At 36.4% G+C, this 25046-nt stretch overlaps 1 protein-coding gene across 4 annotated transcripts in view; it reads right to left on the bottom strand.

Annotated features, from left to right (window-relative positions):
* The window catches only part of RYR2 (ryanodine receptor 2), a 434547-nt gene that overhangs the window by 90704 nt on the left and 318797 nt on the right, over positions 1–25046 (bottom strand). For 2 of the 4 annotated variants that reach the window (XM_055714670.1, XM_055714672.1), the window contains exons 56-64: positions 23657–23732; positions 20933–21059; positions 17529–17644; positions 15917–15981; positions 13735–13856; positions 10419–10468; positions 5370–5430; positions 3448–3686; positions 1016–1097 (exon numbers count right to left, since the gene is read on the bottom strand). In XM_055714670.1, coding sequence (XP_055570645.1) covers positions 1016–1097; positions 3448–3686; positions 5370–5430; positions 10419–10468; positions 13735–13856; positions 15917–15981; positions 17529–17644; positions 20933–21059; positions 23657–23732 — 938 coding nt within the window. The remainder of the gene's footprint in view (positions 1–1015; positions 1098–3447; positions 3687–5369; positions 5431–10418; positions 10469–13734; positions 13857–15916; positions 15982–17528; positions 17645–20932; positions 21060–23656; positions 23733–25046) is intronic. The other 2 variants (XM_055714671.1, XM_055714673.1) reach the window with 1 other exon arrangement.

Raw genomic sequence — 25046 nt, 5'->3', positions numbered from 1 at the left:
TTTTTTCCTTTTCATTAGATCTTCATAAGCAAAGCATACATCCATCACATGCACCTACAAAGAGCATGCTACGTGCTTTTCACTGATAACAGTTGCAGACAACCATACACACAATTGTCACCTATGCTGACGTATTTCATCTTAATGAACCCCACATCATTTATTTGCCGAATACCAAAACCAAGTAATTTTACATCCATTATGTGATAATGAAACCTGGTTTTCCACAGATGTGTGTTTTGTTACCTATAAACTTTGGACCCACCTTTCTTCATAACGCTTCCTATGATACTGCCACCAAGTGAGCAGGGGTATGTCATGGTGCTGGTCTGGAGTTATGCACAGCTTGATTTGCTAGACAGCGTACAGATATTGGAATGTCCTAGATTACTGCCAATATCTGCAATGTATAAGTTCTGTTTAGCCTTCCCTCAGAACAGTGCTAGTCACTATAGGACACCTATTCAGTTTTAAGTACTGACCTATCTAGGTCTCTTTTTTGGCTGAATATGGTTTACGCAGACCAAATATAACTTGGAGAGAGGTTAGCAGATACACAGATGCACAAAAAAGCAATTAGAAAGCCTCATTTCCCTGGGTAATTGAGCTAGAAAAGAAGTAGTATTGTATGAGTGACAAAATAAACTAAATTTACAGTAATAAAGAAATATACATCACAATTAAGCAATATATAAGGAAGAATTATAACAATAGCTGAGCTGAATGACATGTTTTTACAACGCCTCAGCTGAACCTCAAATTAAGTGATATTTATTGTAAAGTCAGATAGCTTTGTGATTTTTGTTTTAATTATGAAATATATTTAGATAAACAGTGCAACATTTTAAGTGTATTATAATAAATGCAGCTGCATTCCACTTAACAGCTGAGCACCTTTTCCTCTCAAGATATCTTTCCAAACCAATCTTTTCCTATATTCATTTCTGGACTGCATATTCATGAAGCTAAATATAAACACATATATTAAAAATAGAGGAACACTTTTTCTTCTTACCGCTCTACATAGATACTCTTGCTGGTTCCTAGAGCATATAAACTGGCCAATATTCTGTAACAGGAGACCTGAACATCTTCCACTAAAGAAAATGAGAAAAAGATAGGTATAAAGAGATTTTTCTTAGCAATACATTTCTGTATAATTAAGATGTATTTCTTTTGACAACTGAATTAATAATGTTATATTATAATTAATAATAAGAATAAGCTATCAAAGGAAATCCACATAAATCACATTCTAAATAGAAAAAGCCTTCTGACCACCGAGTGCCATAGTTTGGCAAAAACTTCCATTTACTTCAACACTAAGTTACCAGCTAAGACAGTAGACATATTTCACTAGTGCGCTAACTTTCTGAAATCAATGGCATACCAACTCTTTGCCAAAAACATCTAATTGCGCAACCTGATAATTATTAATTTAATACCTATTATAAATGTGTGCCAATGAATCTTTTCTAGTTTGTTTGTAGCACTTAAAGTATTATGCCAAACCAAATTAAGTGCTGAAAGCAAAAAAAAAATTATTAGGGAACAAATTGATTTACAAATGTAACACCATTGTATAAAATATATTACAAAAGAAGGGCAATCCTGTTTAAACAGATATCTCATTCTTTTAATCACAATTTCTGGTTTTTTAAATTTAGACACAGAGACCAGGTAATAGCATACACCTAATAACAATCAAAGGATTAAAAAAATAAATAATCCCTTAGTTCCTGTGAATACTTCAAGAAAGAACGTTTTGAAATTATCAAATGTTTCAGTCATAAAAATGTGAAAATAACATCTATTTGAAAAAAATGCTTTTTGGACATAATCTGCAGTAATACTGTAACAACAGTCTAAGTACCATCAAGAAGGACAACGCTCCCATTCTTTCCATATATTTTTTCTAGTCTCCTCCACAGTTTAAATATCTTCCCCCAGTATGCCTTGAAATGTTGGGAGTCATATACAACTAGACTTAATGAGCTGGGAGAGCCAACAAGATAGTGCATCAAAACTACACAGCCTGGGTCTTTACTATACTGTGATTTTAGTTTGGATCATCCCTGAAGTTGAGTATTTTTATGTGATAAGAGTAAGCTTGGGTATAGTGACCCATACTTGTACACGACCACACCACGGAGTACTCTGTATGTGTAGTTATACTCTTAGGTACAAGTACCAGGTCAAGATGCTTGTGATCCGATCATCGGATTATCTTATTCTTAACAAGACGTAAAGAGAACCTGTGTGTAAGAAAAATTAGCCTTTCCAACTATGCTCTAGACAAAATAAGTTGGTACAATTTAAATTAATTATTCTTTCTCAGTTTATGAATTCTAAATTGGGTGTTCAACACCAGTGTGATTTATGCAGAATAGCTGGTTAAAAATACCAAATGAAGTGATGAGGTATCCATGGCTAATTAAGTTCCAAAAAAGCAGAATACCAGAGATCAAAAATTATACAGGGCATAAACATGTTGATGTCTGACAAAGTGGTTTATGATGAACATGCGATGTACATGAACCCCATCGATGACTTTTTCTGGCATCTTTCCAAAGCCTCTTGATTTTTACAGAAATAATTTAATGAGAAAAGCAAATGTTTATATCTCATCACATCCAAATCCATTAATACAACTCCAAATTTTCAAAAACAGTTATCTTAATGCTGTTTTAAATAATTTTTCCAGATTCTAAAAAGAGAACAAAAATATAATTTGATATTCTTTTCTTTCAGGTCCTTCTCTCATTTATTTCCATAATGGAGTTAGCTATACAGAGGAAAGTGCCTCCTTTAGTGCAGCCTGGACAGCAGAATACCTGTAGAGTTCCTAAAATATATAACATTAGAGATTTTTTTGCAGACTGCAAAATCTCATCTTGCAGAGACGGGGTTTGGGAAAATTAATGATACCAAATGTGCCATATACAGAATCTCTACAGAAATTTTATATTCAAAGTCTCACACAAAATCTGTTCTCCAGTGCCTGAATTCATCAGGAGCTCCTTTCATTGTTCCTGAGGACCTTAGATGCACCCACCCAAATCCGCTGCTAAATAAAACTGAGCCAAAGTGCATGAATGATGGAATAATATCGTTCTGATAGTATAACCTCATTTATAGACAGAGTAAAAATCAACATATACAAAGTAACTTTTCACACACAAAGTCACAGTAAATCTATGGTAAAGTTATCAACCTGAGCCTTCTGACTATCTAACCACAGCCACATCTGCTTTAATATTTACATGAAGTCCACCAAAACCCACAGGCTGTTCTAGGATGATTACAACAAATGTTTGATTAAATCAATCACAATTTCATCAAATGACATAGGATTTGTCCTTCTCTAATAGAACTGAGAGTCTAGTAATGCTTACTACATGACACTATAGATATTTTAGTGGCATGGCACTTGTAAATAATACATACATATCAAATCTTCCCCAAACTGGTGCTGTCCAATATGCTCAAATAACGAAGATAGCACTGGCAGGAGAGCAACTGTGGTATAATTAATGATTTGGGTAACTCCCTTTGGCTGGTTTCTGCTGTGTGTAAACTGGCCTTGCTTAAGATTTTCCATTGTTTTCTCCAGATCCTCAGCAGCATTGTCCAAAAATGCTCTCAATGCTATCTTAACAGATTCCAGACCAGTTTTCATCACAGTCCTGTATATGGCATGCAAAAAGAATGAAAAAAGAATATTCCATTAGACAAGCATGGAATAAAGCCTAGTCTTGGCTTATATGAAACCGATAATAAAGATCTGAAGAAAAATCTTCCATCTTTTGATATTGCAAAATCTCACAGCAGAACATCCTACTGAAAAAACATTCCATAGATATCCTGCAGAACACAAAGCTATGTCATCTGGTTTCACATGGAGAAAATAAAGTCCTTTAAAGTTTATAATTTAAATGATTCATTTGCCTTAAGAGGGGAAAAAAAAAACCTAACAAAAAAGAAGAAGAATGAGTAAGTCTGCAATTTATGACTCCGGGAAGAGAAGAACTATCTCGAGCTAGAACTCAGAAAATCTTCTCAACAATGACAGTCATATTTCTACCACCAGAATAAAGGCATCATAAAGGACTTAGTGAAAACAAGCAAATATTTTTAAAATTAAATAAATAAATGCATTGATTACATAACTATAACACCATAATCAGTTATATAATGATATAATCCAGAAGAATTTTTACCTTATTTAACTAGCTTAGTTACAGAGATCCCTTGTTTAAGGAATGTATCCATCTAGGCTAGTCACATGTGAAATAAATCCAGATGAAATTATTTTTTAAATTCAGTAACAGTCCAGTTTGTTAATTTGTTTGTTTTAAAGAGTAAATATATACAGTTTCAATGGCAGTATTTTCAAACTTCCGTGTAACCTCCATGAATCCCATAAACCCTGTCTGGAGCTATTTTTACATCTCTACCAAGAGCTGAATTGTTGATTTCCACCTGAATCTGTATTCCATCTGTATGATTGCACAGAACATGGACAATTTATAAAAAAAACCCCAAGATACTGCAACCCAAAGGACTACCATGCAACAGCTGAGCCATATTAATGATCATGACTCTATCCCATAGCGAATGGAAAGTAAAATTCGTTCATTTAAGCTATTGCAAAGATACTGACCAAAAGAGCTACCTGCATGTAATCCAGTCAGTTCTCTGATAGTAAATGCAAAGTGAAAAAAGTTATCTTAAATTATCATGGAAGTAGTTTAAACTCTCATGTTTTGTTTCACAATGGCAAAGATCTAAAAGTCAACTATCAGCCACAGGTAGTTGACCATACACTTAATGAAAAGCAACACATAACCCTCCAATATTCCAAGACTGTCTCATCCATAAACCTCGCAATGGCTCAAGCAGCTCAATTTAACTTAAAAGTACCACTGAATTCGATGTAAAAGGGGGTTTTTTGTTCAAATTAGAACCTGAATTAACTTTGCAATGAAGACACTCAGAGGCAGATTTACTGCACTCCATGTGCATTTAATTCCTGAATTTTTTGATTAAACAGTACATAAAAAAATAAAATATTTCTAATATTATTGTGCTTTGGGGGTGGTTACGCAATTAAAACCAGATGAACCTACAGCCAGTAGTTTCTAGACACCATTGATCAAACTGAAGTTGAAAGTGTAAACTACAAATATTGTCCTGCCAAACCCTAGTAGTTAACTAGTAATTAACCTACTTTGCAATGGGAATTCTTTTCAATACTATAATTTCTTGAGTTTTGAAAATCTGTAGCCTTACACAGGTAGCCCAAATCCGACTGCACATTATTTTCTTAAGTGATTTCCTTTGTACTTTAGAAATATATTCAGTATTACCTTGCATCCAAGGTCTGGCCCAGTATGTGAAGACAGTTGACTATGGACGTTGCATCATTTCCTAAACAGGGAGGAAAATTATCCACCAATTAAGCTGAGCATACTGTATAACACACCTACATTCTGCTAACACTATCTCTGGTTTTAATGAAAGAGTAAATGCCATAGCAGAAGAGCAATTGAACTTCTGCATAATTTTAACATTCGAGTTAAAAAACATGCAGTTGTCTTAGCCTTGTTTACACAAATGCAGTAACTAGAGGCAGTAAAGCATCTCTCATCAAATAGCTGAGGCAGTCAAGATGGAAGCACTTAAATGTGGGGTTAATTAGAGCTGCAGTGTATTGTCTGATTTTCATTTAAGTTCTATAAATTTTACTTCAATTGTTTAAAGTTTATCATTTATCTTCCCCCTCTCAGTAACATAAAAGCCATTTACTTTCACAAGCTGCTGTTGCAGGAAGACAACTTTTACATAAAATGTCATCAAAAAGGTTAGCTCCCTGGTGGTACCAATAGGCTGCAGCCATTCATAGCATGATCCGGTGTGGCCCACATAAGTAACAGTCTCTGACATAATATGCATCTCCCACAGTCAATTATTTTTTCAAACTTGTCTATGTAAAAAGAGAACTTACACACAATATGCCTTGTAACATATATACATCCCAAGATGTTGCCATGTATAAGCCACTTCTAACTTCACTTTTTAAGTCCAGAACAGATTGAGGCTACACAAATTAGACCCACAGCTTATTTCTCTACTTACTTATTTTAAAAAAATCTACATCTCTGCAAAAATGAACACACCTATGCATCTTTTCATCTTCTCTATATTTAAAGTTTCTCAATTAAAAAAAAAAAAAAGAAGAAATACATTGAATGTTTAAGATAAGATAGATTTCTGAAAATACTTTAATCTGCGTACAGTGTACTATACTTTCTCACTGGTGGTTGTTTCACTTGAAAATATAGGCAAACATTCAACTAAAATTGGTAACTGTTTCAGTGAAATAGAGATTTTAAAAGATAAACTGCAAGGAAGGAGTGGGAGGTTTATTGCAGCACTGACAATGTTGTTCTGTGCTATCAAAATAGGAGGCACGGCTGTGGTGTACATCCACAACAGATGAAACAAACCTAACTACAGCTTCCACAGCTGCCCATAGCCAGGCAGCCCCACACTCTTTGTACCAGCAGTCTTGCAACAATGCAGCGAGCAGATGAGAGGACATTTAGGTGGCTTAAAATAATCCTACCAAAAAAACCCAACACCCTAATGATTAAGGGGTTTTGTCAGCTCCTATTTTTATCCCGTACTATTTTACTGCTCTGGTGATATGAATGCCAGTGCTGACGAAGAAGAGGTTTCAGGACTGTGCTAATGACAGCAGGGATGGAGGGAAGTACTCAAAGCAACCCAGACTTAAGACTGTGGATTAGACTGTCATGAAATAGTATCTTAACAATCATCGTGCATGCATTTATACACTGCATGCTATAGTGGACAATAGAGATGATTACTCTAGTTCTCCGAAAATTTACATTGTCAATCTATTTACACTATGTAGGCATATTTCAAGAGCCATATATTTCTCAGGAATCAGGTACTTTGTATGCTGCAAACAGATGGAAGGAGCAGAAATTCATCTAGTTATTCTGAAAACCAGACAAGCTTTAGGCACATCACTGCAGCAGATATTGCAGTGTGGTTGGTTCCACAGACTGGGGTACCAGAGCAGAATTCAGTGACGACGATAAATGCAGCCCCCTTCAATCTAAACTGATTGACATATTAGAGTTTATCCATGTAACACTAAAAAGAGACTTTCAAAATTATCGTGAAACTTATTTTCTGAAATATCTCCTGTAGACAGGATTTGTTACAGAATCTTAGAAAATGCAGCTTCCAACAAAAGACAGGTTTAGGTTCAGTGGAAATTCTGTGTCTTGCTTTTCTTCAATGTCATGAATATAGCTGTTTTCACTGTTTCTAAAACAAAAGCCCACAAAACCGAGTATTTTTTTATACTTTACATTAAAATATCACAGTTAAAACTCAAAATAATCCTTTTAAATTGAACATTGCAAGAATCAGTTTGCTTCCCACCTGAGGTCAGAAGCCAATTTCAGAAGGACATATTTATTTTTTCAAACTGAGTTATGAAACCTAATATAAGGGATTTCTAATAAACCTAGTTTTATTACTATAGCAAATACTTCACAGTGTATATATGTATCTTCATTAAATCAAAAATATTCTTTTTTTATTAAGTACAATTCAATAGGATAAAAACTGAAACAAGAGCTGTTCCTTAAAGGAACTCTTCACACAAGTCAAAACAATATATTGAGGCTGGACATATGCAAATACTAAACCACATGAATTCAAGAGGTTTTAAGGCTAAAAGCATCCCAGGAGCTAGTACAAATATTAGGATGATGGTTGGATCACCATTCAGCATGTATTACAAATGCAGCTCATCCCATGAACTGTGCAACTGAGTTGGTTTAATAATCTGAGGTTCAGTCCTACATACTTTAGAAAGAAAGCTGTATTATTATATCAGGAGGGAAGAAATGCTGCTGTATTGTGAAAGTGCTATGGATATTGATCCCAGAATGCTTCACTGGAAGGACACTTACAAATTCAGGATGGCATTAGGCAGAGGAAGCCTTCTGTTTCTTTTTAGGAGTCCCTCTGATTAATTTATCTAAATTCTCAAAAATGAGTGAGCAAAACCAGGCCTTTCTTATCTGATGTCTTACCCAGCTAATTTGTGTTTCAGATTACATGGCTCTATATTACTGACATGAAGATTTTTTTAAAAAAATTACTTACATACTTATATAGAAAGAATGCCTTACTGGAGATTAAGCAACATAAAAAGTGAATCAAACTAGCCATATAAATTTGTTTTTTAAACTGAGAAAATATAAATTCAAATGCTCAATTCACCAAAATTTTTCACTAAATATTTTCAAATTCAACCCACTAACAATAAATCAATACAGTCTTACTTGATGCACAGCTACAGCTCTCAAACAGTAAATTATTAGAGTAAAAATTTACTTTCACAGTATAAAGAAAGAATAATTCCATGATGGATTGCAATTCCATAATCTCAGTGACACTCTTAGGTATCAAATGCAATTAACTGTTTAAGTTCACTCTGGAAGACTTGCATGCTTAATTTCACATTTTATCAAGACTTCTATATACAGCTTAAGCTACGTGACTTTTACTAATGAATTTCATACCTGCAGCTGTAACTTCAGAAGTGCCATTCAAATTCACAATAATATAAAACACCTATATAGCAAAACTATATAGCATTTTACTATCTGTTATAGTAAACTCCCCACTATCCACAAAGGTTATTATCAAGCACCTCTTTCTCATTCAAGATTCCTCCAAAACACACCAATAACTTTCTAGGGCCCAGCTCATGAGCATGCTCCCCCTCCTCTACACAGACCTCGTCTTTGCTGGACTAAGTACAATTCTTTTGATCTGGTTTTCTACCACGTAATTCACTGTCAAGGTAAGGCAGACTGTAAGGTGACTTTGACTTGAGTTTGTAGGTCCACAATAAATGACCGTGCTCCAGAGTCTTATGGTGACCTTGTCATAGGTCATGGAAAAGCTTCAGTACACTTCTGTGTTGGTATGAAGATTTTGTATTCTGTTAGTTACTGCACACTAGGAAAAGAGTCAAAAACCAAACTGTAGCCATGGTGAATACTCATCCGATCCCATCTGACCTATCTCCTTCTATCTCTTGAACCAAGCCAAACCACAAGAAATAAGCAAGCTGAGATGTGGAATAGAAAAGATCTTTTCTTTAGTACTGAAGAAAGTTACCTTGACTTAGATTTTTAACTTTAACTGTTACTCCTTTTAGAAGAAAAAGTCAGAAAAACAATTTCACACAATAAAAAATAAAATTTTCAAAATTTTAATAGTATACCTGAGCTAGTTCACTCTTTGAAGAAACAACCTAGGGTATAAACCAGGGCTTTCGTGTAAATTTGTGACATATTCCACCCTTCAGAAAAAGCTGCAACAATGTCACATAGCTGCAGAAATAACTCCGTTCCTCCTATGATCTTTTGACTTTACAGGCAAATCCACTCAGCTCATCCCAAAACATATTTAAAAGCTATATCCCAAAAATAACTTCTGATCTTTCTTTTCAATTTAAAGGTTTTCATAACGGTCTGTAAGCTTTTTAAACACCACACTGGTGCAGCATGCGAGTTCCTTCCCTTCAAATTGAATGAAATATGCAGGAATTAAGTTAGATGCATGTTATCTTAATCAAATCCTATTTTGCTAGATAATTAGCCAATTAGGTATGTTCATGGATGCTGAAGTTTGCAATGCATCCATTATAGAAGCTATATATGTATAGGACGTACTATTTCAACTATCCTATCATCCTGGCATAAATAAAACTGCAGAGAAAATGACTGTGCCACACATTACATATAATGTATACACCTGATAGAGACTTCAAATTGACTTCAATTAAGTGATTTTCACATGGCATAAGACAAACACCGAGCTCCTGCTAGATTATACCAGAAGATAGTATACATGCGTATGTGGAGTCAAGCACATCTGGGAATATTTAAGAATTCCACAGAACATAACTAAGCATTTCAGCCCACTAAAAATTTTCCTTAATAACTTTCCAATACAAATGTGCAGTTCCAATGCTCTGTTTTGCCTGAACGATTTAGAATCAAATTACAAATTAGTAATTATAATTGACTCAGCAGAATTCTTTGGTAGGATAATGAAATCCAGATATTAGTTAAGACACATGGAAAACCAAACAAAAAAACCAAACTGGTAACTACAAAAGCTTTTTATTCAATCTAAATTCTGTGATCTACCAGCCTAAATGATTAGTGGTCTGTGAAGACCATGCATTTCAGCCATGCAGCCATGCAGCATGCAACAAAGCAGCACGTAACACAATGCAAAAATGGCAAAGAAAACCAAGTGATGGCCATGCTAGTATTTGTCAAGGGTCTCCTTACCAAACAGTGAAATCCTATGCCTGACAAGAACTCCAAGTTTGCAGAACAGGCTGAAGACAAAAGAAAAATAAAAGAGAAGAGAAGGGAAAAGAAAAAAAAATAAATAAGGGGGGAGGGGGAGAAAGAAAAAATAACAGCTGATATATGAGCAGGAAAAGCAACATGATGTCACGCAGAAAGAATCAATTATCTGAGCAGAATGTGGGACAGAGTACTAAAGAAAGAGGTTTTAAGTGCATATCCTTAACAAACATGGTTAAATAAGCACATATTATAATTAAAGAAACAAAAGAAAATTAAAAGCAAAGCTAATTAATATAAAAGCGTCCTATATGATAACCCACAAGGAAATAACCATCAAAGCTCTAAGAAGTAAAATGTGGTCAGTGTGCTATTCAGGATACCACTGACAATTTGAAAACAAAATGTAAGGAAATCATATTAATTGAAGTGTTTGATAGCAAATGTTTAACTAGTCCAATTTGCATCTTGCCATCTTGAACACAGAATTTTTTTTCAAATACACTGCTTTTTAAACACACTTAACATAAGAAATACCCTCTTACATGGTAAAAACCCAACAAGAATGGATATGATCAATGATTTAATTTCACATTTGAATTACTTCCTGTGCTGATGAGCAGTGCCCCATTCAGAAGAATGAAGAATGAAGTTTTCTGTTAATTCATAGAAGCAGGAGCACATGGCCCTACCCAAACTGAACTGGCCTCCAGATTCAGGAGGGGTTAGCTCAGTCTTCATGATCCAGTTCCATCTGAGAATTTTCACCAAGAGCAACATCAGTTGCAGTGTTATTTTTTTTATGCTGCATATTCTGCTATAAATGACATGAACAATATCATGCCATTTTATTAAGCTATTTAATTATTAAGCACATAGGCTATTTATCAACCTCTGATTTAAAAGCACAAGACACCATAAGCATGTCTGCAGATTATGGGTGAGATCTGAACATGTTGTTCCATTGACAGACAAAGGCATGGTGCCAAATGGAACTATTTATGTCCAGAATCAGAACAGCCAGGTTAATGTGGTATTGAATCCAGGTAATTAGCCAGTGCACAGTGATCCACTATAGCAACAGCAACTGCTCTGTTTTAGAAATGAGTCTGGTTGGTGCATGTTCAGGGATGTCTGTTCACTTTTTATTCCATGAGGCAGACATATACTGTATATTCTCTTATGAGGATCCTCGTTCACCCAGTCCAACAGGAAAAGGCATACAGAAGCATGGCAGCATCATATAAATCTTGCGTCCGTTCTAACAAAGACATTAAATAGCTCACAATCCATTTTATTTTCTAACATACAAGTGTTACTCAACTGACTTTAGCATTCAGCAGATGCTATGTTTTCACAGTCAGACTGAACCTATTATCTCCAGTTTAATTAGTTTAGGTTAAAGAAATACATAAGTTGAAATGTCCAAACGGCTAGTACTTAAATTCATGTCCAGAACTAATTTTATACAACTCCAGTAATACAAAGACTTGTAAGATGGTCTAATGGATGAGAAATGCAGTAAGTCCAATCCTGAAGAGGGCTGGTTACAAGTAAAGATGTAATATAATGCCACCATATTTCAGGAAGAGGTCTGACCTGTATTTGCCCACAAAAGAGATCTGGATTTAATGTATTTGCTGAACATGGAATTATTATTGCATTTGTTGACACTGTCACTGCATTGTCAATACCCAAAATTATATTCTTCCGTAGCTTAATGAATGCAGGCTTGTCTTCATGGAAAAAGAAGGCAGCCAGTAACTGCTTTTAGCTTGAAGAAAATCCTACACATGAGTTGCATTCAAACAAAACTAAAAGAAAAACTCAACAGAAAATCCAAAACTCAGCTTTGGCAAACTCCCTACAATGCGGGGGGAAGCTGGGGAGGGGGGGGGGGGGGAAGCAAAACAAAACAACACAAAACAAATGTTGGGAATCTATATAAAATGGACCAAAACAACCCCTCAGGAAATGGATCATATAATTAGTTTCAATAATCTCTGCATCTTGGTAAGAAATAAACTGCTCAATAGCACTGGTTAGAGCTATCATGCATCCAAGGTTTCCCCGCATGTGTTTTCTTCTCTTTGGCTGGCACTTCTGGATGGCAGGTAACTCAATTAAGTACAGCAGCAGCTCTGATCCTTTTGCTGGTGTACACATTCAGGAATCTCACACAGCTAGACAGCATATGTGCAAAAATCCTGAACCTAGGCAGCAGGCATGCTGATATAACCATGTCTGACATATTTCAGAAGTATGGGGTTTATTGGTATGACTTAAAAACTGAGAAATTATTATTATCCAGGACATTACAGGCAGAAAAACAGCAGCTCATAGAGTGCTGTTTTTATCCAGATGCATGCATTTTGAGTTTTTTTAATTCTCTGAAGAATGCCATTCAGCCAAACTGCCAGATTAAATTAGTCCATGAGATGACACAAGGTTGAGACAGCCATTACTTACTTATGCTTACTATTGTTGCCAGAAACTTCACTCAGTATTCACACAGTCTTGCAAACCCCACATGTCTGTATGACCACCAATTGCCTGTCAGCCTCAAAGGACAGCAGTTCAGTTTTGCATGGCTCAGGACCCAGTAACAGCCAAGGAGGCAACCACCATACCTGCACATTACAGGTATGCAGTAGGTCCTGTGGGAAGCTTGTAGTCCACCTTACTAAATGGGAAACATGGATTTCAATTCAATCAGAAGTGAAATTAAATGAAAAAGTATCTCAGAGAGATGGTCTCAAAAATGGATAACTTCAGAGAAAGGATCAAGTGGATATTTCTGCCATATTACTCCTGTTACTATTATTTAGAAAACCAAAGAGCAGAAAGAATGCAACTGTCTCATGTTTACTTTTTATGGTGGAGAGTAATAATGATACTGAAGCTCCATTATAAATAAGTTTGGGTTTAAATCTACCACAAGATTTTGCAGGAATAATGACTTCAGTACATACCTATTTCCAACAGTGAAAACTGATACACAATTGTACAGCCTGTGCCACAGACTGTGCAACTGATGTATTGTTGTGCATAATGCTAAACTGAAGTTCCCTGCATGCTAAAATCATCACCACTACCTTTAAAACAGCATATAATCATAACGCTGTACTCTTCATTTATACATGAATTTTCCTAATAGGAAAGTGAAAAAAAGTTTAGCTTTCATGTTCATCAAGACATTTCTCTGCCTCCCACTTCTCACTTTCCTACAATCAACTGCTGCTGTTTAAAGACAAGCATACATATGCATACAGATTAATATTATTTTAGGTTTTACCTTGTCACCATTTCTTTCTCTTTATTAGAGGCATGGCCTCCACTGCTGAGAGGCCTACTTGCTGCAGATAAGAAATACAGGCGATGATTTTTAAAATACTGATCGATCAAAGGGAGCACAACCTGAAATTACACGAGAAAAGTGGTTATCTCAGAGCTTTACCATGTTCTGTATTACTACTTTGTAAGTCACAACTAAAGAGGAGATTTGAAATAAGTCTTCTGTTTTAAAATCTATTTTTTTCTTTAACACCTATCCCTCTTTTAATTTATTTAGTATTCCAGGCACTTAAAACGTCATGAGGAAAGGCAGCAGAAAAAAATTGTACATTATCTTTGTGACTTAATCTGTGGGGGGTTTAGGAGAACTATAAGGCAGAAAGTATAATTTCATTTTATCTCATAATTTAAGATTTCTCTAGTACCACATACCCAGGCACAACTATCGCTGGTAACGCCTTTTAATGTAGGTTAAAAAAAAATCACCTACAACTGTCAGCACACTAACAGGACTTAATTCTAGATACTATCAAACAAAATTCCCAAAACATCGTCACTCATTAAGGTATTGTCCACAGAAGTTTTCCTGTTTACTTCATGTGGTGACCATTACTCAGTGCCCACTGCAGGTATCAGCCGGGAGATACAAAATAAACAGGCAGTAAGAAAATTTGAAATTGCTTCCTTTTTGGAGCATGGTTCAAAAGAAGGCGGAATGCCAGCTTCTGAGTCAATGACCTTGGGAAATAGTACCACATGGAAGTACTTTACGGTATCAAGATTACAATTTACTGCAAGGATATGAGGGTTAGAAAATGCTGCAGACAGCTGTCTTTGTTTATTCGCTAATGAATTTAAAAGGCACTTTGAAACACTGTACAAGTTTTTACATAGGAAAGGCATAAGCAGAGTTTCTTCACTTTATAACGTGTAAAAACTTTTGGCACGAAAAGGAGAATTGGGCTGGCAGGAATCTCATGACTTTCAGCAAGGGGAAGGGCAAAGTCCTGCACATGGGGAGGAATAACCCCAGGTACCAGTACACGCTGAGGGCTGACCAGCTGAAAAGCAGCTTGGCAGAGAAGGACCAGGAGGTACCAGTGGACAGCAAACTGACCATGAACCAACAATGCACCCTCACTGCAAAGGTGGCCAACAGCATCACGTGTTGCATTAGACACAGCATTGTCAGCAGGTCCGGGGCGGTGAGTCTTCCTGTCTGCTCAGCACTGGTGAAGCCATATAAGTGCTGTGTCTGGTTCTGAGCTCCCCAGTACAAGAGATACAGGGACATAGGACATATCAGAGAGATAGGCCAGTGGAGGGCCACAAAGATGATAAGGAGCTAGAGGATCATTCAAATGAGGAGAGATTGAGGGAGCTGGGACTCTTTATCCTGGAGAAGGCTCAGGGTGGATCTCATCAATGTGTATAAATATCTGAAGGAAGGGTGCAAAGAAGATGGAGCCAGCCTCTTTTCAGTTGTGCACCGTGACAGGACCAAAGTCCATGGGCACAAACTGAAACACAGCAGGTTCCCTCTGACTACCAGGAAAGACTTTTTACTGTGAGGGTGACAGGTTGCCCACAGATATTGCAGAGTCTCCACCCTTGGAGATACTCAAAAACCATCTGGACATGGCTCTTGGCAACCTGCTCTAGGCAACACCCCTCAAGCAGTTAAGTTAGACTAGATGACCTCCAGAGGGCCCTTGCACCCTCAAACATTCTGGGATTCCGTGATGGAAACATCAGCATCGTTTTAAAACAAGGAAAGAAATAAGGAAGGTGACACTGACAGTTACACAGCTGTGTTAATTCCAATAATTAGTGCTCAGATTTATCTGTCTGAAGATTGTAAAAGAGAAAAATCTTCAAAGTTACACTAAAACAGCAAACAGAAAATGCAGGGAGGTTATGAATAGCATCATATCAATAGTTGCATATCATGGAGCAAGGAAATAATGAAAATAAGAATATAGTCCTCTAATATTTTCATATCTATATTTCAATTATACTTCAAAATAGTGTTTTCAAGCTATTTTTATTACTATCCATTTTAAGAATAAAAATAATTTAACACAGAATAGTGCAACTATAACAATAATCATGTTTACTAACAAATATTTTCTCGCCTCAACTACTTACTATGTTGACAAAGAGTAAATAAAGATATACTGTACTTTGGCAAAAAACTTGATTTCTTGTTCATATGGGAAGTGCTCTCCTTTGCCTCTGCTGCCACCATCTGCAGAGAGAAGAAAATTAAGCTCCCTGTCACATATCCTAGTTACAGTCTACTGTGCATTTTTCTTAGAAAGCGTACACTATAATCAAATAATACTGGTTGGTTTAGATATAGATTTAAGATACCACAAACAGTATACAGACTAGTTAGAGCGGCATTTTATGACTACCTCATGAGAAGTTACAGCAAATAAAATGTGTAAAGAATATTTGTCCATATCTTCATAAAAGTGTTGACACCTCATAGTCCAAAGATATATGGATATTTTTGTGACATGAAAATGTGGTCCTATGTTCGTATTCTTCTAGTTATTGCTGACAATTTGGGAACCTGAACTCAGATTCTAATGGAACACCTTTCTCCAGTCGTTCCCAGGAGAAACATTATAAACCAAATTTTTAATACTTATTTGTGGACTTTGTCTCAAGAACGAAATTAATGGTTAGAACTACCAAACTAAAATTAAAACTGCTTCAGTTCTTCCATTACCATAAAATTCAAATATTCTTTACAGACATAACCTTCTATAGCTCCCAGATTATTTATCCTTTATTTATAATCTTTTTTTTTTACTAATCCATTGAGGGACACGAATGGTACTTGTTCCACCAGTGTTTCTAACATTTGAGCATTTATTCATAATCATCCTTGCAGTTATGCCAAATTTAAGTAGAATAAAGCGATCATGATCAGACATTAGCAGAAGTAGTAACCCATTGAATTATCAAGGCCAGACTTTTGCTACTGTAACCATGACACATAATAATGCATAAAATTCATAATTTCCACTTTAAAACTAGATAGGCTTTTGGAAAAGCATTGATTTTTTTCAATTTCCATGCTGTTGCTACCATTAGCACTGTCAATTACAGCATCTATGTCTTGACATGAGGCACAGTATATGTTATGTGACATTGCAACTCCCATGGTCATACAGAAGCTGCACCTGGCCAAGTCTTTTGGCTTTTACTGCTCATGTAAGAAGCTGACTTGTGTTACCAAACTTTTTTTTTATTTTAAAAAAAAGCCGACCAAGTTAAATCCTTTCCTTCACAGCACTGTTGACAAGACACAGTCTGGGTATTTGTGAAAGAACATTCCCATTGTGGGAGTTTGTTAAAGAAGTTTCTCTACTCGACTTCCTCCTCCAGAGAAAATTTTAAAATGGTACAAATGACTGATTTAATTTGCTCTGTGAAAAAGAGATTACAAGTGAATAGTAAATGTTAATGTGCACATGTGAGAGATCTGTGCATAAATTCAAGGAAGCAGCTAGTTTTCTTTTTCAAGGAATGGAAGTCATAAATTTTGCCTGAACACTTTTCAAATGATGAATTAATATGAGAAATTGGAATGAATATGGGAAACCAGAATGAATATGTGGACTACATAACTTTCCAAAATTCATTATCTTCATCAAGTAGAAGAAACTAGAGGAAAAACTCCTAGTCTAAGAATATGTCTTTGTAAAAATTTTTCTAGTGGTTTTTATAAGAATTATTAACTAAGAGGTTTGATATTAAGAAAATGCACAAGGAGTACTATACCAAACTCCAGAATGTACTGATGAGCTTCATCCACATATCTTATAAGCTGCTGAAGAAAACTGTAGGCAAAGCGTTTCTCAATGGAAGGTGTGTCTAATTCCAGGTCCTTAAGTCCTCTGCAAAAAGAAGCAAGTCAATTTTCACACCTACAGAAGGATTCAGAGCAGTCTTACTTCTCCATGTTGCCTGGTGCCATTTTCTCTAGTAATGATTAACTGCTTATTAACATAAGAATTGCTCTGTGTTTGAAGTAAACAGTACTCTTATGCTTATTTAGGTTATGAGCAACTTGTAAAATGCAATTCAGATTTCCCAAGGTTATAGACGAAGATTCAGAAAAATTAGGCTAGTCAATCAAATTAATCCAGTATCACTGTAATTTCTTCCCCTTACTTGTAAACCATTGCTGTCTTCTGTTTCCTGCCAGGAATTGATTCTTAGGTGAAGGAGTTTTGAAACTGCCAAAGTATTTTGATTTAAACCATCAAACCAGAAGGAAATCTAGTCTCCGCTGTCATGACTTTTCCCCAGAAGTCTGTTTAGTAATGGAAACACTATGTAGCACTCGTGAAATATCAGGGGAAAACCAAACCAAAGTGATGGAACTGCAGTTTACCTTTTCCAGTATGTTCCATCATAGTTACTAGTCTGATATTAAAAACTTCTTTCAGCAAGCATGAATCTGCAGAGAGGGGTTCCACGTTGTGGGCTGTCGTCTGCTAGCAACAAGTCGGCAAAGACATAAGCCTTGACTCTGTAGGGTCAGGACTTTAATGATGGCACATGAAGAAGCTATGCTTAACCAACAAGGGTGTCAGTCACCCCACTGTCAGAGGCACCAAGTACATTAGTTATTTTGCAAGATTTAAAAGTATACCTACTGAATATAACCGCCTGTGTAGTGCGGATTTCTGTTTGAAATGAGACCATTGATGATGGTGGGGTTCAGCTTCAGAAAAAGGGATTATGGAACTAAAACATCTTTGTCATCTGACAGTTGCAAGGGTACAATAGGACCTTCTCAGGGTGATAAGGGGGTGATGAAAGGGCAGCCATAAACAGGAACACACATAAAAAAAAACCTGGTAGACAAGGGATAAAGCAGACAATGCTGGAGGCAGAAAGTCTCCAGCTACAAATTAACAATTAACGGGCCATTAAGAAACTTTAGACACAAAGGAGAGGGCTACCTGGATTTTTTAACTCTTAAGAGGAGGGGACATGAAGAATATGAGGATGTGGAATATTTGAGGCAGGTCAGTGGAACTACAGAAACATGACTGAGTGTGCAGGGGAGGAGGATCAAGGAAGAACAAAGGGGAGAAAAGACAAAAAGTGGTATATGAGAGGCCAGCCACATGTAAACCACGGCCTGTCAATCCAGCTGTCTGACTGAACCATACACCTCATCACTGAAGTCTGTCCTATCTTCTTATTACACCTTTTCCTAACTGTCTCTTTGTGCAATATTACTTATTATCCCACAAGTATCTGTGTGCTGTAAGGAGTAAGTGCCAGCTACTGGCAAGACCAGCGTGAGTGGATACTGGGCCAGCAATCGGAGTCAGACTTGGGATGTAGGTTCCCCCAGGCCTGTGGTGCCACCAACAGGAGTGAATGAGGGTCTCAGCATCAGTAGTTGGAGAGACCATAGCTTTTGGGAACATCCCTATGGGTCCTACAGGCTTTGAGCCCAGAGTGCCAGCTAACTGGCAGGGACTGGTGTGAGTGGATCTGGTGTTAGCAACTGGAGTCGGGCGGGGCGGGTAAGGCACCCCTGGGCTGGGGTGTCTGCAACTGGAGCAAGTGGGAGTCCCAGTTGCCAGCCAAAAACAGCTAAGTCCCAAAAAACAGCTAAGGAAGGGGGGATGGGGGGGGGGGGGGGGGCACAGTGTCAGCAAGGCAAGTGCAGCTGGTGTGGGACTGTGGGTCACAGGCCATGTGCTTGGCAGGGGGCGTTTGTATCTTCCCTGAACCCAGTCTGCATGAGGGTGCACTAGACTAGAATGGTCACTGTCAAAGAGAAGACTACAAAAAAATGTATGCAAGGCATATGTGGCAGAAAGTGGCAAGTGGACCAAAATCAAACATGAATCAGATGCTTGTTTGTTTAGACAGTGCAGGGGTCACGGGAGCAGCAGACACACGGAGTTGAGCTTGAGAGAAAGACCTGCATTTGACTAGCACAGGAGGATGCAGATATGGCAGAAACTATCTACTTGATAACAGGTGTGTCCAAGTCAACGATTACCTTACCATCCCTCTTAGCCTTCCACTCCTCCAAAGATCAAAAGCCACTTTCACTAGCATTTAAGTTAGACAGAAATAAAAAGGATTTGTCAAAAAGAAACATGTAACCCTGAGTACAGCTGACAGTCTTGTCATTTTGAGAGGGGATGAGAAAGAAACCTTTGCTGGCTGACATCCTTCTTTGTATATCCTGCTCCACTGAAGGGAAGTAAATTGAATTATTCCAGCTACCCTAAAAGATTTTACCTGGAATTATTGGATTAGCTGTGGGACTCTATAAATGGGTTGAATTTCATCTCTGCTATAAAAGAAAAGAAGTAGGCAGATTTAAACTAGATGTGCTAGGTTAATTAATTCACAATGATTACTTAAATCCATCTCTGTGACTGTTTCATTCACTTCCTAATCTTCAAGTCATACAAATCCAGATATGCTTTCATCCTTTCCTAGTGATGCATATTTTTTAAGCTATGCTGATGAGGCAGACAAGCTTCCGATTTAATTAAAATTTTATTCACGCTGCACTTAGTAGGTAAATATGTCATATTAAAACTGCAAGGAATTATTCACGTTATTCTGCAGAGAAAAGCCTGTATACATACTGAATTACAGATTTTCTGTTGAGTACTAAATTTATTCACTGTTTTTACATTTACACTGTGAATTGTTTCAAAAAAATGTTTTTAAAAACTTCACTTTTGAAACATTTTAATAGCACTAGATATTAACTTAGTTGAAAGAAATGAGTAGTAGATTTTAGAAATAAAACTGTCTTATCAAAGCAATTCCCTAGAAATTCCTACAGAGGTGCAAATGCCTGACCTATAATTCTATCACTTGTAAAAAATTACCAAGTTTACTAACAGTTGGATGTATGGAGACACAACAGAAAGAAAAAGCATGCTACGATGTTGAGAAGAGGCAGAAGATGCACAGAGATTCTGGAAAATTCTGCTTGTGTCCTCCAAAAACCCTGCTAACTCCACAATCCATTTCTTCCTCACAAAGTTCTATATGAAGGACCTCATTCTTACTTGCAGGTACTGAAACCTAAAAATGACCACAATTTTTTAATTTTATTTAAAAAAAAAAAAAAGAGGCTACTGAGTAGTATTAGAAACCATCCATGTAACTAATACTGAACAGACAATTACCTGGAGACAACATATCCATTAATCTGTAGAAATTTCAGAATATCCTGTGCTTTTTCTCTGTCCTTGGCTTTTTCTTTGGCTGTGAGTGTATCATAAGGGACAAGAAGAGGATGGTTGCCTCCTCCTACTATGGAACATCAAGAGAATTAAAAGCAGTTACAGACTTATCTGTTGACATGGTAAGTACCAGTATGTAAAAGCACTGTCATAATAATACATAGCACATTACAGCAAAATCTGGTCTGAAATAACAATGCAATTTCTGTTTCTTTACACAAACCTAAAAAATATTCAGATAGAAGCTTCAGACATGGCTGCAAACACATTTCTAACAATCAGTTGCTGCAAGCACCAGGTTGAACCTACTGCAAAAGAGTCTTAGAGAAGAAAAAAGTGCTTATCTTATGAATGTGTATTATAATTACAACTTCACTTAATGAAACTGAAAATATTTCAATAAACCCCACAAAGTTATATTTTAAAAAAACCAAAACATAAACAAAGATATCAACACATACAGAGTCCTGCTTTTAACATTCTGGTGACAGCAAAAATGGTTCATGCAGTTTAGCAAGATATACACATATCTAAAAAATCTATGAAAGTGATACAGTTCTACTTTATAGTAATAAATTAAAGACAGGAAAATAGAGTTCATTATTCAAATGTGGTTCAGACAACTGTCCAATCTGATCAAAAGGATGTTGCCAAAACAGAGAGGTAAACAGAATAAACAGCATTTGTATTGCTTACAAATAGCTGATGTATCGATACCTCTCTGAACGTATATAGTTAATTTGGCAGGAAAATAAAGCTGCTATTATTAAGATAAATATCTGCAAAAAAGCAACATTCTTAGGATTTCACCTTCTACAATCACCACTGTATAGTGGAACACAATATATTCCCATTATAACTGCTACAAAACCCCAGGAAATTGTATGGGTAATGATAACACCTATATCAGAAAAAATACTACAGCAAGTCTCTAGTAATAATATTCTTAAAAAAGGAACAAATTCCGTCTAGAAAATACTGGACACATATCCTTAGGTGATTTTATAAGCCACATATTCTAAAATTTTCCTGCCTGAATCTGTTTAGATACACGCAATATAGTAATCTAGTGGGCAAGTTTGATGGGTTTTTTGTTTGGTTGGTTGGTTTGCATTTTTTTAGGAAGTACAGCCTTTAAAATTGGATGATTTGGGTTTTTCATTGGGTCACAAATGTGATCTAACTCCACCTTATCACAGCTGCAGACAGACATGCAAAAACTCATATAAGGATAGTAAGCATGTATGTCCTACCTAAGGAAGTCATTAAGACTATAATAGATGTTTCAATTACAATTAATACACACAAAGTGTTCAATGAAGGGCAGTGACACTTGCAACCTTCAGGTGGCTTAGTATCTGAAGTCTGCATTAATGTTCTGTTCTTCACACATGTATAGAGATATATATATAAAAAAAAGTAGTTTGAGACTGCCATATATATATGTATATAGCGGAGAAAAAAACCCCACACTCGAGTGCCAGGTTTTACTCAGCTGACAAAAACATCTGCTTTTCACATGAAGAAACTGTCCATGAGAACCTCTCCTTCGCTCGCCATAGCTGCCTCTAGCCTTCGCTGGTACTATGCTCCTTCGCACACTACAAGTACCATACAGCGTTCCCACTGAAGTGCTGCTCAGAGGCAAACATCTGCTTCCAAAGCTGTCAAATATAGTAGATCCATTTAAATAACAAGTCTTCCCATAGCCTACAATTTCCCAGATTTAGCCCATCCTGTGGCTACTTATCCTGAAGAAAGCTCTTTTTAAAAAAGGCTATAAATATTAAAAGCTGTATTAAGGGGAAATATAATTAAAGGCATGGAAATTCATGGTGATTTATCAAAGGCACTTCCAGGTGGAATTTTACTTTCTCATAAAACCTTAACTATTGCAACTTTGCTAAAAGTTTACAACTAATAAAAAACCCAAACATAAAATTTAAAAACTGTTAAAGGCCAAGTTTGGTGCATACAGTTAGACTCAACACCTTCAGATAAGGCAAAACCCTAGTTTCAGTCATTTACAAATGAGAACTTGCTCCTTCTCCAAATATTGTTTCCTCCATGTGCAAATATAAGGTTATCTGCAGAAAAAAAAATATTTCGCTTTAACAGAAATAAATTAGTTTAACACAGAGGAAAACCAGTAAGTTTCACATGAAAAAATTGTTATTTTGGTAAGATCATGGAGCACATGCAATTTTTACGTGGACTCAAGAATCTGCTCTAGGTTTATCCACTTGTCAATTCAATACATGATACACGGAATTCTTAGTAAACATCCTTTTAGATCTACCTGCAGTAAAAGAAGTAATTAAAATTAAATGAGAGTCCACCGGGCAATAGCCAGAAAGATTAATGCTAGAAGGAAAATGTAGTAATGTAAGCTTAAACTTATTTACAAGCTTTCACTTCTCTTCCTTTGATGTATTTGAACTGGTAAACTACTTCAACAGAAACTGTTACACTCAGTACTATAAAAAACTTCCAGGCACTAAAAATCACAAAACATTTAATTATGAATAGATACTTTGTTATTTGTTCTTTGTCAGTTAAAATTTGTTGTTCCTTTTTCTTTCTTCCTCCCAGTCTCTTTTCTCAAATACATGACTTGAGCTAATCACAGAAAACTTAAATACTGTCAGTACTTATAGTTGATATTACCTTTTGCTTCAAGCTCCATTTTCTTTTTCTTTGCCCATATGTTATGGTAGTTTTCAGCCATCATCTCAGCCATAGCCTTAGGAAAACAGAGAGCTTAGTGATACATATTGTAATGGTTAACCCCCAAGAAGGACAATTTTCTGGTTGATATTAAATAACCAGTTGTGTTCTCTGGGAGGTTCAATACTTCAATTACATTGTAATGGTTCACTGAAAACAAGAGATTCTATTGAAAAATTACAATATAGAATTTGGGTAGGATATGCAGAGGAATTAGGAACCTGGTGCTCAAGAGAAAACTGTTAATACACAAAAGGAGGAACCACAAAGAGGAGTATAGTCTGGATAGAGCACTGGGGTGTCAGATGGGGACTTGACTCTCAAAACAATGCCAGCAAGAACCTCCTGAAGGCCCTGATAAGGGGAAAAAAAGAGCAGCAAGCCAGAGGACTGAATCAAGATTGTTCCTGCTGGCTGTGGCACACTGACTATAACCCCATGGAAACAGCCTGCTTGAGGTGAATGCTCATAGGTGTAAGCACACTGTTAAAAACAACAACTATGTTTCCAGGGAGTCTACATAAGTAGTCACTGTTTTTTGTTCAGCATTAAATTCTCCTCCACTGTTTAAGTCAAATCTTTCTAAAAACCAAACTCTTTCAGGCTGGTAAACTAGAAGCTAGATCCCAAACTAAGCAAAACACAGACAAGCTCTCCAGTCTCTAACTAGTAGGAACTACTATTTCAACATGAAACAAATTTTCAAACCCATCTCGCCTGTCCTCCTGATGGTATACCCTCTAGATGTACACAGTGGTGGAATTTTCTGTAGATTTCACTTTTCACTTCTTTCACGGACCTACAGAAATATTCTCCTCACCTTCAATAAGGGTTTTAAGTAACCACTATTTCTGAATATCACTTCTTTATTTGGGATAATACTCATGAAGTCAGGTAACAAATTTCAGCCATATCTTGGTTGTCTATTGAACAATTCGTTTCATAAAACTTTATCCAGTAGATACATTATTACACATATCTCTCCTGTATGGTAGATGCCTTCTATCATGCACGCTCCGGTCCTGGTGTTTTGATAATCTAGATTAGGACCTTTGAAGAAGGTAGTGTAGTCTGGGTTTTCCTTGCTTGGAAAGCAGGGTGCTACGAAGATGATCTCAGAGGAAGACCTAGCTACTCATGGAGCCAGGATGTAACCAGGTGACCACTTAAGGACATAATGAGAAGTATTTCCCAGACTTAAGAGTTTTAGACACAGTTATGATCTCTGCTAGCACAGTATATGCACAAGATGATGTAAACATTTAAATAGCACCAATTCTTATGTACTAGTTAAAAAAAAAAAAAAAAAAAACAAAACAAACAACTTGTT

Source organism: Falco cherrug, chromosome 6 (genome assembly GCF_023634085.1).
Source record: "Falco cherrug isolate bFalChe1 chromosome 6, bFalChe1.pri, whole genome shotgun sequence".
NCBI lineage: Eukaryota > Metazoa > Chordata > Aves > Falconiformes > Falconidae > Falco > Falco cherrug.
This window is presented reverse-complemented; position numbering and strand designations above follow the sequence as displayed.